Source organism: Hyla sarda, chromosome 1 (genome assembly GCF_029499605.1).
Source record: "Hyla sarda isolate aHylSar1 chromosome 1, aHylSar1.hap1, whole genome shotgun sequence".
Taxonomy (NCBI): Eukaryota; Metazoa; Chordata; class Amphibia; order Anura; family Hylidae; genus Hyla; species Hyla sarda.
The window spans coordinates 295,189,261-295,203,891 of NC_079189.1; the positions used below are offsets into that span (position 1 = coordinate 295,189,261).

A 14,631-nucleotide genomic window follows, 5' to 3' on the forward strand; every position below is an offset into this window, starting at 1 on the left:
GGCACATTCTTTCTATGGAAAAGTGTACCTTCAGCTGTTGTGTAACTACAACTCCCAGCTTGCACAATCAGCTAAAGTGCATGCTGGGAGTTGTAGTGGTGCATCTGGTGGTTGCATAACTACAACTCCCAGCATGCCCGTTGGCTGTCGGTGACTGCTGAGTTGTAGTTTTGCAACAGCTGAAGGCACACTGAGTTAAGTAGTAAACCAGTGTGTCTCCAGCTGTTGCATAACTACAATCCCCAGCATCCCCAGCCAATGTAGTATGCCTCCGGCTGTTGCATAACTACAAGACCCAGCATGCCCTTCCGCTGTCCTTACATGCTGGGGGTTGTAGCTTTTGCAACAGCTGAAGGCACACTGGTTGCAAAACACTGAGTTTGTTACCAAACTCGGTGTTTCACAACCTGTGTGTCTCCAGCTGTTGCAAAACTACAACTCCCAGCATGCACTGATAGACCGTTCATGCTGGGAGTTGTAGTTTTGCAACAGCTGGATGTTTTCCCCCCCCCCCCAATGTGAACGTACAGGGTACACTCACATGGGCGGAGGATTACAGTAAGTATCCGGCTGCAAGTTTGAGCTGCGGCAAATTTTCTGTCACAGCTCAAACTGCCAGCGAGAAACTACTGTGAACCCCCGCCCGTGTGACTGTACCCTAAAAACACTACACTACACTAACACAAAATAAAATAAAAAGTAAAAAACACTACATATACACATACCCCTACACAGCCCCCCCTCCCCTCCCCAATAAAAATGAAAAACGTCTGGTACGCCACTGTTTCCAGAACGGAGCCTCCAGCTGTTGCAAAACAACTACTCCCAGTATTGCCAGATAGCCACTGACTGTCCAGGCATGCTGGGAGTTTTACAACAGCTGGAGGCCCCCTGTTTGGGAATCACTGGCGTAGAATACCCCTATGTCCACCCCTATGCAATCCCTAATTTAGGCCTCAAATGCGCATGGCGCTCTCACTTTGGAGCCTTGTCGTATTTCAAGGCAACAGTTTAGGGCCACATATGGGGTATCGCCGTACTCGGGAGAAATTGGGCTTCACATTTTGTGGGGTATTTTTTGCTATTACCCTTTTTAAAAATGTAAAATTTTTGGGAAACCAAGCATTTTAGGTAAAAATTTTTTTACAAATGCAAAAGTCGTGAAACACCTGTGGGGTATTAAGGTTCACTTTACCCCTTGTTACGTTCCCTGAGGGGTCTAGTTTCCAAAATGGTATGCCATGTGTGTTTTTTTGCTGTCCTGGCACCATAGGGGCTTCCTAAAGTTGACATGCCCCCCAAAAACCATTTGTCGCTCCTTCCCTTCTGAGCCCTCTACTGCGCCCGCTGAACAATTAACATAGACATATGAGGTATGTGCTTACTCAAGAGAAATTGGGTTTCAAATACAAGTAAACATTTTCTCCTCTTTACCCCTTGCAAAAATTAAAAAATTGGGTCTACAAGAACATGCGAGTGTAAAAAATGAAGATTTTGAATTTTCTCCTTCACTTTGCTGCTATTCCTGTGAAACACCTAAAGGGTTAATACACTTACTGAATGTCATTTTGAATACTTTGGGGGGTGTAGTTTTTATAATGGGGTCTTTTATGGGGTATTTCTAATATGAAGGCCCTTCAAATCCACTTCAAACCTGAACTGGTCCATGAAAAATAGAGAGTTTGAAAATTTTGTGAAAAATTTCAAGATTGCTGCTGAACTTTGAAGCCCTCTGGTGTCTTCCAAAAGTAAAAACTCATAAATTTTATGATTCAAACATAAAGTAGACATATTGTATATGTGAACCCAAAAAAAAAATATTTTGAATATCCATTTTCCTTACAAGCAGAGAGCTTCAAAGTTAGAAAAATGCTAAATTTTAATTTTTTTCATCCAATTTGGTGATTTTTCACCAAGAAAGGATGCAAGTTACCGTAAAATTTTACCACTATGTTAAAGTAGAATATGTCACGAAAAAACAATCTCGGAATCAGAATGATAACTAAAAGCATTCCAGAGTTATAAATGTTTAAAGTGACAGTGGTCAGATTTGCAAAAAACGCTCCGGTCCTTAAGGTGAAAAAGGGCTCGGTCCTTAAGGGGTTAAAATATACAACTATACTAAATGAAACGCACACAAAGAATAGAATACTGAAATACTTAGCTTCAGGGACCCTTTAAAGCAAGTATGATGAACAAAACCAGGCATGGGAAAGCTGTAGTCCTTTCAGTCAGGATTCAGGCCCAACAGGAAGTTGAATGGAAAGGTCTGATGATATGTTGTCCCGGAAGAGAAAAAGACCTTGGCCCCTTTCAATGGGCTTTTTATTATGTTGTCTCTGCCCCTTATCCAGCCCACAGGTGGACTTTGTCTAATGTTACAAAAGGCCCCTGTAAGCATGCCTTGGAGACCCCTCTTAAAGATGAACCTCCATCGTGCTAAACTAAATCCATGTGGCTTTCTGGTACAGAACCACCAAAATAGACTGCCATAACACACCGTCTGTGTCCCCCCAATAGAGCCGACCAAGAAAAGTAGATTTTGTTTATGCTTACTGTAAAACCTTTCTCGGCGGATCCATTGGAGACACAGCACCCACCCATTGTGTGTGTGTTGCTATGGTTCGGTTTTCTGTCCGAGGGGTTGTTTTCGGTTCCTTTTTTTGTCTGGTTCCCTCGCACTCCTGCTGGTTTCTTTCTGTCTCTCCTCCTGCTTTGGCACTAAACTGATTATCTCAGGGTCAGTAGGCGGGGTATATCTTGCCAGGAGGGGCCGACTTTCTTTTGTATGCCTAGTGTCAGCCTCCTAGTGTAAGCAAGATATACCCACGGTCTCTGTGTCCCCCAATGGATACTCCGAGAGATTTTACGGTAACCATAAAATATCAACTTTTTTTTTTTTTTTTATAAATCTTTTTTTTTTTCTGTTTAAATATGCAGAGTTTATGACAAAAATGGCATTTATACTTTTAATCCCTTAAGGACACCACCCAGGAGTTAGGGAATAAGTTATTTTGCGCAGGAGTACTCCTTTAAGCATTAATAACTCTGGGATGCTTTTACTTTTCATTCTGATTCCGAGATTTATTTTTTTTTTTTTTTTTTGTGACATTCTACTTTGTTAGTGGTTTTTGTCGATACTTGCATCATTTCTTGGTGAAAATTTCAAAATTTTATGAAAAAAACTTTGAAGCTCTCTGCTTATAAGGAAAATGGATATTCCAAATTTATATATTGCTTTACATATACAATATGTGTACTTTGTTACCATCATAAAGTTTGACATGGTTTTTACTTTTGGAAGACATCAGAGGGCTTCAAAGTTCAGCAGCAATTTTAAAATTTTCAAACTATTTTCAAAATCGAAATTTTTCAGGGACCAGTTCAGTTTTGAAGTGGATTTGAAGGGCCTTCATATTAGAAATACCCCATAAATGGCCCAATTATAAAAACTGCACCCCTCAAAGTATTCAAAATGATATTCAAAAAGTTTAACCCTTTAGGTGTTTCACAGGACTAACAGAAAATTGAAGGAGAAAATTCAAAAAATATAAAATTTGTAACCCAATTTTCTCTCTCGAGTAAGGAAATACCTCATGTGTATGTCAAGTGCTCTGTGGGTGCACTAGAGGGCTCAGATGGGAAGGAGCGACAATGGGATTTTGTTGAGTGAGTTTTTCTGAAATGGTTTTTGGGGGGCATGTCACATTTAAGAAGCCCCTATGGTGCCAGAATAGCACCCCCCCCCCCCCCACGGCATACTATTTTGGAAACTAGACCCCTCGTGGAACGTAACAAGGGGTACAGTAAGCCTTAACACCCCACAGGTGTTTGACAAATTTCTGCTAAAGTTGGACGTGAAAATGAAAAATTTGATTTTTTTATTTATTTTTTCACTAAAATGCTGGTGCTACCACAAATTTTTCATTTTTACACGGGGTTATAGGAGAAAAAAACCTCCCAAAATTTGTGACCCCATTTCTTCTGAGTATGGAAATACCCCATATGTGGATGTAAAGTGCTCTGTGGGTGAACTACATTGCTCAGAAGAGAAGGAGCGCCATTGAACTTTTGGAGAGAGAATTTGATTGGAATAGAAGTAGGGGGCCATGTGTGTATACAAAGCCTTCCGTGGTGCCAGAACAGTGGACCCCCTCCCCATGTGACACCATTTTGGAAACTACACCCCTCACAGAATTTAATAAGAGGTGCAGTGAGCATTTGCACCCCACTGGCGTTTGTCAGATCTTTGGAACAGTGGGCTGTGCAAATGAAAAATAACATTTTTCATTTTCACGGACCACTGTTCCGATAATCTGTCAGACACCTGTGAGGTGTAAATGCTCACTGTAACCCTTATTAGATTCTGTGAGGGGTGTAGTTTCCAAAATGGGGTCACGTGTGGGGGGCACTGTTCTGGCACTATGGGGGGCTTTGTAAACACACATGGCCTTCAATTTCAGACACATTCTCTCTCCAAAATCCCAATGGCACTCCTTCTTTTCTAAGCATTGTAGTTCTCCCGCAGAGCATTTTACACCCACATATGGGGTATTTCCGTACTCAGGAGAAACTGTTACAAATTTTGGGGGTCTTTTTTTCCCTTTTACCCCTTGTGAAAATTAAAAGTATGGGGCAACAACAGCGTGTTAGCGTAAAATTTTTTTTTTTTTACACTAACATGCTGGTGTAGACCCCAACTTTACCTTTTCATAAGGGGTTAAAGGAGAAAAAGCCCCCCAAAATTTGTAACTCAATTTCTCCAGAGTACGGAATTACCCCATATGTGGCCCTAAACTATTTCCTTGAAAAACGACAGGGCTCCAAAATGAGAGGGCGCCATGCGCATTTGAGGCCTGTTTTGGGGATTTGCATCCGCCACCAAAATACCCTACGGCAGTGTTTCCCAAACAGGATGTCTCCTGCTGTTGCAAAACTCCCAGCAATACTGGGAGTTGTTGTTTTTTCAACAGCTGGAGGCTCAGTTTTGGAAACTTTTTTACTTTTTTTTTGTGTTTTACTTTTAATTTTGTGTAGTGTAGTGTTTTTAGGGTACATTCATATGGTCGGGTTTACAGTGAGTTTCTCGCTGGGAATTTGCCGCATCTCAAACTTGCAGCAGAAAACTAGCTGTAAACCCGCCAGTGTGAATGTACCCTTCAGCTGTTGCAAAACTACAACTCCCAGCATGCACTGACAGACCATACATGCTGGGAGTTGTAGTAATGCAACAGCTGGAGGCACATTGGTTGCCCAACACTGAGTTTGTTACTTAACTCAGTGTTTTGCAACCAGTGTGCCTCCAGCTGTTGCAAAACTAGAACTCCCAGCATGTACAGTCTCTCAGTGCGTGCTGGGAGTTGTATTTTTGACACAGCTGGGGGCACACTGGTTGTAAAACACAGTTAGGACACAAACCAATGTGTCTCCAGCTGTTGCAAAACTGCAATACTCAGCATGCATTGACAGTCGAAGGGCATGCTAAAAGTTGTAGTTTTGCAACAGCTGGAGGCACACTGCTACAACTCCCAGCATGCCCTCTGGTAGTATGTGCATGCTGGGAGTTGTAGTTATGCAACAGCTGGAGGCACACTTTTTTACTTAGAAAAAATGTGCCTCCAGCTGTTACATAACTTCAACCCCCAGCATGCACAGACTATCAAAGGGCATACTAGGAGTTGTATTTGGAACTCCAGATGTTGCAAAGCTACAACTCCCAGCATGCTCTTTGGCTGTGCATGCTGAGTTGTTGCTAAGCAACAGCAAGAGGTGAATAGGCCTCACCACCTGCTGTATCCTGCCACCTGCACCGCTGGGATCATCGCCGCTGCTGCCACCGGGACCGCCGCTCCTGAGGGGACCCCCGCCAGACAAGGGAAAGGGAGACCCCCGCCAGCCCCGATCTCCGCCCCGATTGCCACACAGCGGGGTCGTGATTGGTGACCCGGGAAAAATTACTTCTATTTAAAAATATCAATCCTCCTAGTACTTTATGAGCTGCTGTATGCTACACATATTACAGAGAAAGTTGTGAAGTTCTTTCCAGTCTGACCACAGTGCTCTCTGCTGACACCTCTGTCCATGTCAAGAACTGTCCATAATGGAAGAGATTTCTATGGGGATTTGGAAATGAAAAAGCTTAGTTGGAGGTACTCAATCTGCTTAGTATGTATTGTCCAAGATCTCTATCCTGGTGGAATCCTCAGACCACCTTGAAATTGAAGGAAAACTAGTGATAGTAGTGGATGAGAACTCAAGGACTGGGGAATAAAGGGTGTGAAGTGGCTGGAATGAAAGAAGATGCAGGGAGTTGAATGGATGAATAGATAGAAAGTAATGGATGTGAATATAGTATGGCTTGGAGAATGACCCAAAGGATGTGTGATGCTTATTGAATGCAAGGCTGGTGATCAAGTATGGAAAGATAGAGAGGAATATGTATAGTGTATATGCAAATGAATGGTGACTGTTGTGTGTATGTATACTATGTTACAAAATGTATCAGGTGTTGCTGAAATAACTACTGCAACAGATGTGTAAATAAAATTGATGTACTAAATGTCCAGGGTACAACACATTTATTAATCAAATAAAAACAAAATAATTAAGTCAATTTAAACAGTTGGGTAGAAATGTGGAGTAGGAGTGCAGGGCCCTTGCACTCTTTCCCACCTGTTGTATTTAAAAGGTACAGATGAATATATAAAAAGATGTGAAATAAAACGCACAGTATATGTGATTAGATGACAACACACTCTCCGTTTGAAAGTTCAGTGGTGGTTAGAGGCAGATCCAATTATGTGTACTTGCAACCTCTGGAGACCCCCAGTCTGGGGCCCACCGTTGCAGGAAAAACAGAGGTACGGCTCGGCCGTTTTTTAATAAAATACAATGGTGGGGATGAAGAAGTCACTTAATCTGTAGGTTCAGGGGTATAGATAACAATGTGTCTACTGAAGGTATAGTTAAATGGTTCCTGCATACACAGTGCAGCGGCTGTGCACTAGTGCAAATGAATTGGCGGCTCGGCGGCCGTAAAAATAGTCTCCGGTACTATGTACCGCTTACCCATCCTATGGGTAGGTGGAGCGAGGCTCTGCGAGATGGGGTCCCGATGTCCGTGGCGCTGGGATGTCCTGGTGGTGCGGTCTGTCTGGTCTGCGGTCTGCCTAGTCCGTGCGCTGGATTTGTCGGTCTCACTGAGGAAGGACTACGATAGTCCAAAACGCGTCTGATCACTCTCACACTGCCTGACAAACCTCTCTAGAGACCACCACCAGATACCTTACGTTCACAATCTCAAGCTATCGCAGAGCGCTCCATGGCTATCACCAAGGAGCACAGAGCATTACCACAAAGACCGAGACCCCTTCAGAAACAGAGACCGACAAATCCAGCGCACGGACTAGGCAGACCGCAGACCAGACAGACCGCACCGCCAGGACATCCTAGCGCCACGGACATCGGGACCCCATCTCGCAGAGCCTCGCTCCACCTACCCACAGGACAGGTAAGCGGTACACAGTACCGAAGACTTTATTTTTACGGCCGCCGAGCCGCCAATTAATTTGCGCTATTGCACAGCCGCCGCGCTGTGTATGCAGGAACCATCTAACTATACCTTCAGTAGAGACATTGTTATCTATACGGCTGAACCTAAGGATTAAGTGACTTATTATTTATCCCCACCACTGTACTTTATTTAAAAACGGCCGAGCCGTACCTCTGTTTTTCCTGCAACGGTGGGCCCCAGACTGGGGGTCTCCAGAGGTTGCAAGTACACATAATTGGATCTGCCTCTAACCACCACTGAACTTTCAAACTGAGAGTGTGTTGTCATCTAATCACATATACTGTGTGCTTTATTTCACTTCTTTTTATATATTCATCTGTACCTTTTAAATATAACAGGTGGGAAAGAGTGCAAGGGCCCTGCACCTCCACATTTCTACCTAACTGTTTAAATTGACTTAACAATTATTTTGTTTTTATTTGATTAATAAATGTGTTGTACCCTGGACATTTAGTACATCAATTTTTATTTACACATCTGTTGCAGTAGTTATTTCAGCAACACCTGATACATTTTGTAACATAGTATACATACACACAACAGTCACCATTCATTTGCATATACACTATACATATACCTCTCTATCTTTCCATACTTGATCACCAGCCTTGCATTCAATAAGCATCACACATCCTTTGAGTCATTCTCTAAGCCATACTATCTATATTCGCATCCATTACTTTCTATGGGGATTTGCTTCTAATCTGGACAGTTCCTGACACACAGAGGTGTAAGAAGAGAGCACTGTTCTCAGACTGGAAAGAACTTATTTATCTGTTGTATACTGCAGCTGATAAGTACTGGAAGGCTTAAGGTTTAACTTTTTGGTACCAGTTGTTTTGAAAACATTTGTTTTCCACTTGTTTCCACCGGAGTTCCCCTTTTAAAGGAGTTATCCTGTCAAAACCGTTTTTTAACCTATGTGCCCAGGCTTGCAAATGAATAAATAAAAAATAAACTTATATGTACTTTCTTTCCTTTCAGCCAGGCTCCAATGTCAGGTAGTCCCGTCTGGCTGTTGACACTCTGCTTCTTATAGATGCAGATCATGGCGTCTGCAGCTGACCTAGCACATAATGCCACACAGCCAACCACTGGCCACAATGATGTCTTGCCTCAGTCAGTAGATAATGGTCGGCACTTCCGTAGTGGTGGTGCGCGTGGCAGTATAGCACTAGTAATAAGGAGGCCCAGCACTCACCAAAGTTGCAGTAAGGGTGAATATTTTATTCACATGTCAGCTATTATGTATCAGGACGCATTTCAGCAGTATGCCTTCTTCTGCTGCCTCAGTCAGTAGCTGAGCGACACTGTGCTATTGCAGCTGCAGACTCTATGATCTGCAGAATGTCAGCAGCCCCAGATGAGACCACCTAACACCAGAGCCCAGGGGGAGCGAGGTAAGTACATATAAGCGTATTTTATTTGCGAGCTTGAGCACATAAGTTAAAAAAAAAAAAAGTGTTGACTGGATAATGCCTTTTGTTAGGCATCTTGAGGGGAACTCTGATACTGAACTTCTTATCCCCTATCCACAACAGTCATCAGGTTGTGCGGTATTGCAGCTCAGTTCCATTGAAGTTAATAGAGCCACGTTGTAATAGAACACACAACCTGAGGACAGGGGTGGTACTGTTTTTGGAAGAAATTATCTGTTTTTCTATTCTTGGAAAACCCCCTATTAATCTAATGGAGCATATATAAGTGGTACCTTGCCAGATGTTCAGCGTTTAAACACTGCAGCAATAATTGCGTATGTAGCAGTACGGTGTGCATTCCTTCAATGGTTTCTCAAATAGCTATTTTATTACTTAGTGATCTTGGCTTTTGTAAACAGATCATATGTAAAGTTGTGAGAATAACTATTAAGTTTTCAGTATTTCCTAGTAAGTAACTAACTAGTAAGGATTCTTCGTATTTTATATAGTTTAGATTTTTGTATATTACTATAATTTTCATATAAAATCCCTGAATATGATTTTGTGCTCTCTGAAGGACAATCTGGATAAAAACTATATTTTAGTGTTATTGTTTCTCATCTTTATTCTTTCAGTTACCATCGCCTTCTGCTGCATGCTGTTTGTCAGTACCTGGATCTGGCCTCTGCTAGTAAGAACTCTTGGCATATGTGTTTGGGATTGTGAGGATTTGTGTAGTCCTCAAATGGGGTTTGGGACAAAATATTTTGGATACATTTTGATTCGTTATTACAGTAAAGAGAAACTAACATCTAGTTCACCCACACTAAACCCAATATACTGGGTTAAAGTGCAGATGAATAGCTGTAAAAAGAGGGGTTACTTACATATTTAGGTAAAGTATTTCCTGAGTTGTCAGTTACGAATATCATTGCCATTGCACTTCCATGCGCAATGGAGTCGGGGAGCAGACTGCCAAGCTCCCCTGCGGGGGTATGGGCACAGAGCTCTCTGTAAATAGACCAAAATGTGCACCAAATTAAAATACTTAGTGGGAACAGGACACATGCAAAGGAATGCTCAAATATGTGTGCAATTTGCTGTATGTGTGAACATGTCTTCTGACAAGTTTTCCTGGCGTTTTTCAGGTCCTATAGGGAAAAACACCTTGCCCAAAGAATGGTTTTGACTAAAAACCATTATAAACATGTCAAGCTAAAGGCCTTTTTTAAACATGATAGAAGCAATGTAAGGATTGGTTCACATGTACATGATCCTGCCCAGATTTGATGCACAGGATTTGTAACTGCAGATTAGAAGCTGTGCTCAGTCATTTAGTTTACATTGAAATCTGCAGCAGAAAATCCTGCGCAGGATACTGTATGTGTGAACCTACCCTAAATGGGCAGTTGCACCACTCTTCCTCTACAGGGGCTTTGATAAATCTCCCCCTAATATATCTCAAAAAAGGATTACTGTATGTGTTGCAGTCTGTGATCCCATTTTTAGGGTGGTGGACCTGAAAGAAATGCCTGCCCAGGACTGATCTCTGGCATGTTACTGAGACCTGATAGGAGATTACAATGAGTTCAGCCCTTCACATATTTCCTAAATGATAAAGCTGTAATGTCTGTTTGGCAGCGCTCAGAGACTTCAAGTTACTGAAATTTCTGTGAAATGTCTACAGTTACTCAGTACAGTAGGAGCCCATTTGTTCTGGGAGTTTCTGGTGATCATGGAGATGGGCTGTGCGCCATCTGGTTTAGCCCCTGCTTAAAACATTCCTTTTTCTTGACACTTTCCTTGCTTAGCAGAATGTGATGTTGATAAAATAACCCATTAGTTCTTTTCCCTCTAAAGTCACTTGTTTTCCTCTGTCTAGGTTCCAACTTTGAAGGGAAACGTCAGATGCGTGTGGTAAACAGGAAGAGAGAGTTCTGCCCTCCAGAATTGCTGCTTTCATCCTACCTCCAGATGAAATGCTGACCTCAACCAGTTACTTAAAGGGATACTCCGGCGCTAAGACATCTTATCCCCTATCCAAAGGATAGGGCATAAGATGCCTGATCGCGGGGGTCCTGCCGCTGGGGACCCCCGTGATCTTGCACGCAGCACCCCGTTAGAATCAGTCCCTGGAGCACGTACGCTCCAGGTCTGATTACTGGCGATCACAGCTGTCACGCCCCCTCACATAGGCTTGCATTGAGGGGGCGGGGCGTGACGTCACACGGGGCGGGCCGTGACGTTACAATGCTCCGGCCCCCGTGATTGCCAGTAATCAGACCAGGAGCAAACGTGCTCTGGGGACTGATTCTAACGGGGTGCTGCGTGCAAGATCACGGGGGTCCCCAGCGGCGGGACCCCCGTGATCGGGCATCTTATCCCCTATCCTTTGTATAGGGGATAAGATGTCTTGGCGCCAGAGTGCCCCTTTTAAGGAAGAGAATTATTCAGCAGAATGTCTGTGTGTACCAGCAGCACTGTTCCTTATTGCTCAGCACAGTGTTATTCCTCTGCTGTGACCTGCTATTTTCACCTTGGTTTCATCCAGGGCTCTGTGGCAGAAGAGATGATCTGCCATTTACAAAGTCTTCTCTGGTAGCTCACAGCTGATCAATAATGTGTGTTTTGAGCTATAGGCAACAGATGAAACAAATAAATTGTGTTATGTATAATTGTACATATGTATTTGTATAGCTGGCTGCACGAGCAGGTAAAGAAGTAACAGAAGCCAAACAATGTTATGTGGCTAGGCCATGCAAGATTATGGAGATGCCATAGTTGTCTGTAAAATGTCTGGATAGCTTGTGTCTTAATGAAATATACTTCTGTTCATGTAAGTTATTGTCCCTTTGCCAATTTAAAGGAGTTTTTACACACCCCAGGGATATGCCAGAAGATTACGGTTGCCAGGGCATTGACTTGGTGGTTAATAAAAATAAAGGGAATCGGTCATCAGCATGACACACACTAACCTTTTGGTAAGTACTTGTATTGTTGTTGACACTGGTGATTCTGTTCTTTTGTTGCTCCGTTAAAACAGTTTTTTTTTTTATTTATGCAAATGAAGTAGCTTGGTGCATAATCAGAAAAATAGGAAGGAACAGAGACACGGATCCGCATATGTTAACTATTATCATTGTCACCCAGGTTAGTGCTGGTGGTACTGATGACCGATTTCAAGAGAAAAAAAAATAAAATGTAACATTTTAAAAATGAAGGGATCACATTACCGATGAAGCACAGCAGCCCTTCGTATTTTTTTTTCTACCTGCACAGCACCAGTGCCAACCTGGCACTGTGCAGGAACTGCTTATGAGGCTTCTTAATTACCACACTGTGGTAGCATATACTGGTATTGGAAATTGTAGATACATTTCTCATAGATAATGACATTGTGAATTTATAAGGACAAAGGGGAGGGTTATCAAAACCTGGGTAGAAAAGTGGGGCAGTTGCCCATAATAACCAGTCAGCTTGCTTCTTTATTTTTCAGAATTTTTTAAGGTCAGGTTGCTAAGGCTGACTGCACTACTCTTCCTTTACACAGGTTTTAATAGATCTCCCCCACATCCATAATTCATTAATTCAGTATTCTATAAGCGTGTGTAAGCACTTTTATAGGCATTTATGAATGATCTTTGAATCTTAAAGCTTGCGTGCAGCCGGCAGGTGCTAAATTTACCTACTTGTTTGTGCAATAAATTGGCTCAAAAAAAAAATAAAAAATCGGTGTACTCCTTGTTTTACTGCTTTGTAGTATGGGAAGCTCTTACATAGAGCACTACTGGCCACACACGCTAGTGACCGCAGACAGTCAATATGACTTGTGATTCACTAATAAATGCAGGGTACAACCCGACTTACCACTATATAAAGCGGTGGGTCTAGGTCCTACCTGTAATTCAGGTTTTTACATGCAACGCTAATTTTGACGGGTACAATAGTTGAGCAACATGGACTAAAATATTGACTAGGATGGTGCCAATTGTCTAGGCAGAAGGCAACCAGAAAAATACTCAGTTCTTTAATAGACAGTAATAAAACCTCCACAACTGCTATTTTGACTCCATTGACATTGAATGGCATCACTTACTGGTTAATTCAACATTTTCCAAAAACCTCTCAAACTCTGGTTGGATAGGGACAGTGGGTGGACAGACATTTTCAGGTCGCTACAGAATTGTTTGATTCCCCATAGGAAAAATAAAAAGGAAGGACCTTTACTACTACTACTTCATGAATACATGGTGGATTATAAAAACAGTGCCAGACTTCATTACAAAAGTTAAATTTCATGTGAATTTCACACCAAATCTGCATTTAGTGGAGAAAAAAAAACCCACTTAATTCAATTGGCCCTTAACCCCTTCAGGACCAAGCCCATTTTGGCCTTAAGGACCAGAGCGTTTTTTGCACATCTGACCACTGTCACTTTAAACATTAATAACTCTGGAATGCTTTTAGTTATCATTCTGATTCCGAGATTGTTTTTTCGTGACATATTCTACTTTAACATGGTGGTAAATTTTTGTGGTAACTTGCATCCTTTCCTTGTGAAAAATCCTAAAATTTGATGAAAAATTTGAAAATTTTGCATTTTTCTAACTTTGAAGCTCTCTGCTTGTAAGGAAAATGTATATTACAAATAAAAAAAATTTTTATTCACATATACAATATGTCTACTTTATGTTTGCATCATAAAAGTGACGAGTTTTTACTTTTGGAAGACACCAGAGGGCTTCAAAGTTCAGCAGCAATTTTCCAATTTTTCACAAAATTTTCAAACTCACTATTTTTCAGGGACCAGTTCAGGTTTGAAGTGGATTTGAAGGGTCTTCATATTAGAAATACCCCACAAAAGACCCCATTATAAAAACTGCACCCCCCAAAGTATTCAAAATGACATTCAGTCATCATTTTAACCCTTTAGGTGTTTCACAGGAATAGAAGCAAAGTGAAGGAGAAAATTCACAATCTTCATTTTTTACACTCGCATGTTCTTGTAGACCCAATTTTTGAATTTTTACAAGGGGTAAAAGGAGAAAATGTATACTTATATTTGTAGCCCAATTTCTCTCGAGTAAGCACATACCTCATATGTCTATGTAAATTGTTCGGCGGGCGCAGTAGAGGGCTCAGAAGGGAAAGAGCGACAAGGGGATTTTGGAGAGTATGTTTTTCTGAAATGGTTTTTGGGGGGCATGTTGCATTTAGGAAGCCCCTATGGTGCCAGAACAGCAAAAAACCCTGACATGGCATACCATTTTGGAAACTAGACCCCTTGAGGAACATAACAAGGAATAAAGTGAGCCTTAATACCCCACAGGTGTTTCAAAAAAATATTTTTTTTCACTAAAATGTGTGTTTCCCCCCAAATTTCACATTTTTCCAAGGGTTAATAGCAGGAAATACCCCCCAATATTTGTAACCCCTTCTCTTATGAGTATGGAGGTACCCCATAAGTTGACCTGAAGTGCACTATGGGCGAACTACAATGCTCAGAAGAGAAGGAGTCATATTTGGCTTTTTGAGAGCAAATTTTGCTCGGGGGGCATGTCGCATTTAGGAAGCCCCTATGGTGCCAGAACAGCAAAAAAAAACATGGCATACCATTTTGGAAACTAGACCCCTTGAGGA

At 41.9% G+C, this 14,631-nt stretch overlaps 1 protein-coding gene across 1 annotated transcript in view; it reads left to right on the forward strand.

The window, feature by feature from the left end:
• Positions 1 to 11,038, forward strand: part of R3HDM4 (R3H domain containing 4) — a 39,985-nt gene extending 28,947 nt beyond the window's left edge. Inside the window, exons 7-8 of the mRNA XM_056517952.1 lie at positions 9,627 to 9,682; positions 10,874 to 11,038. Of these exons, the coding sequence (XP_056373927.1) occupies positions 9,627 to 9,682; positions 10,874 to 10,977 (160 nt within the window). The 3' untranslated portion in view covers positions 10,978 to 11,038. The remainder of the gene's footprint in view (positions 1 to 9,626; positions 9,683 to 10,873) is intronic.
• The last annotated feature ends 3,593 nt before the right edge of the window (positions 11,039 to 14,631 follow it).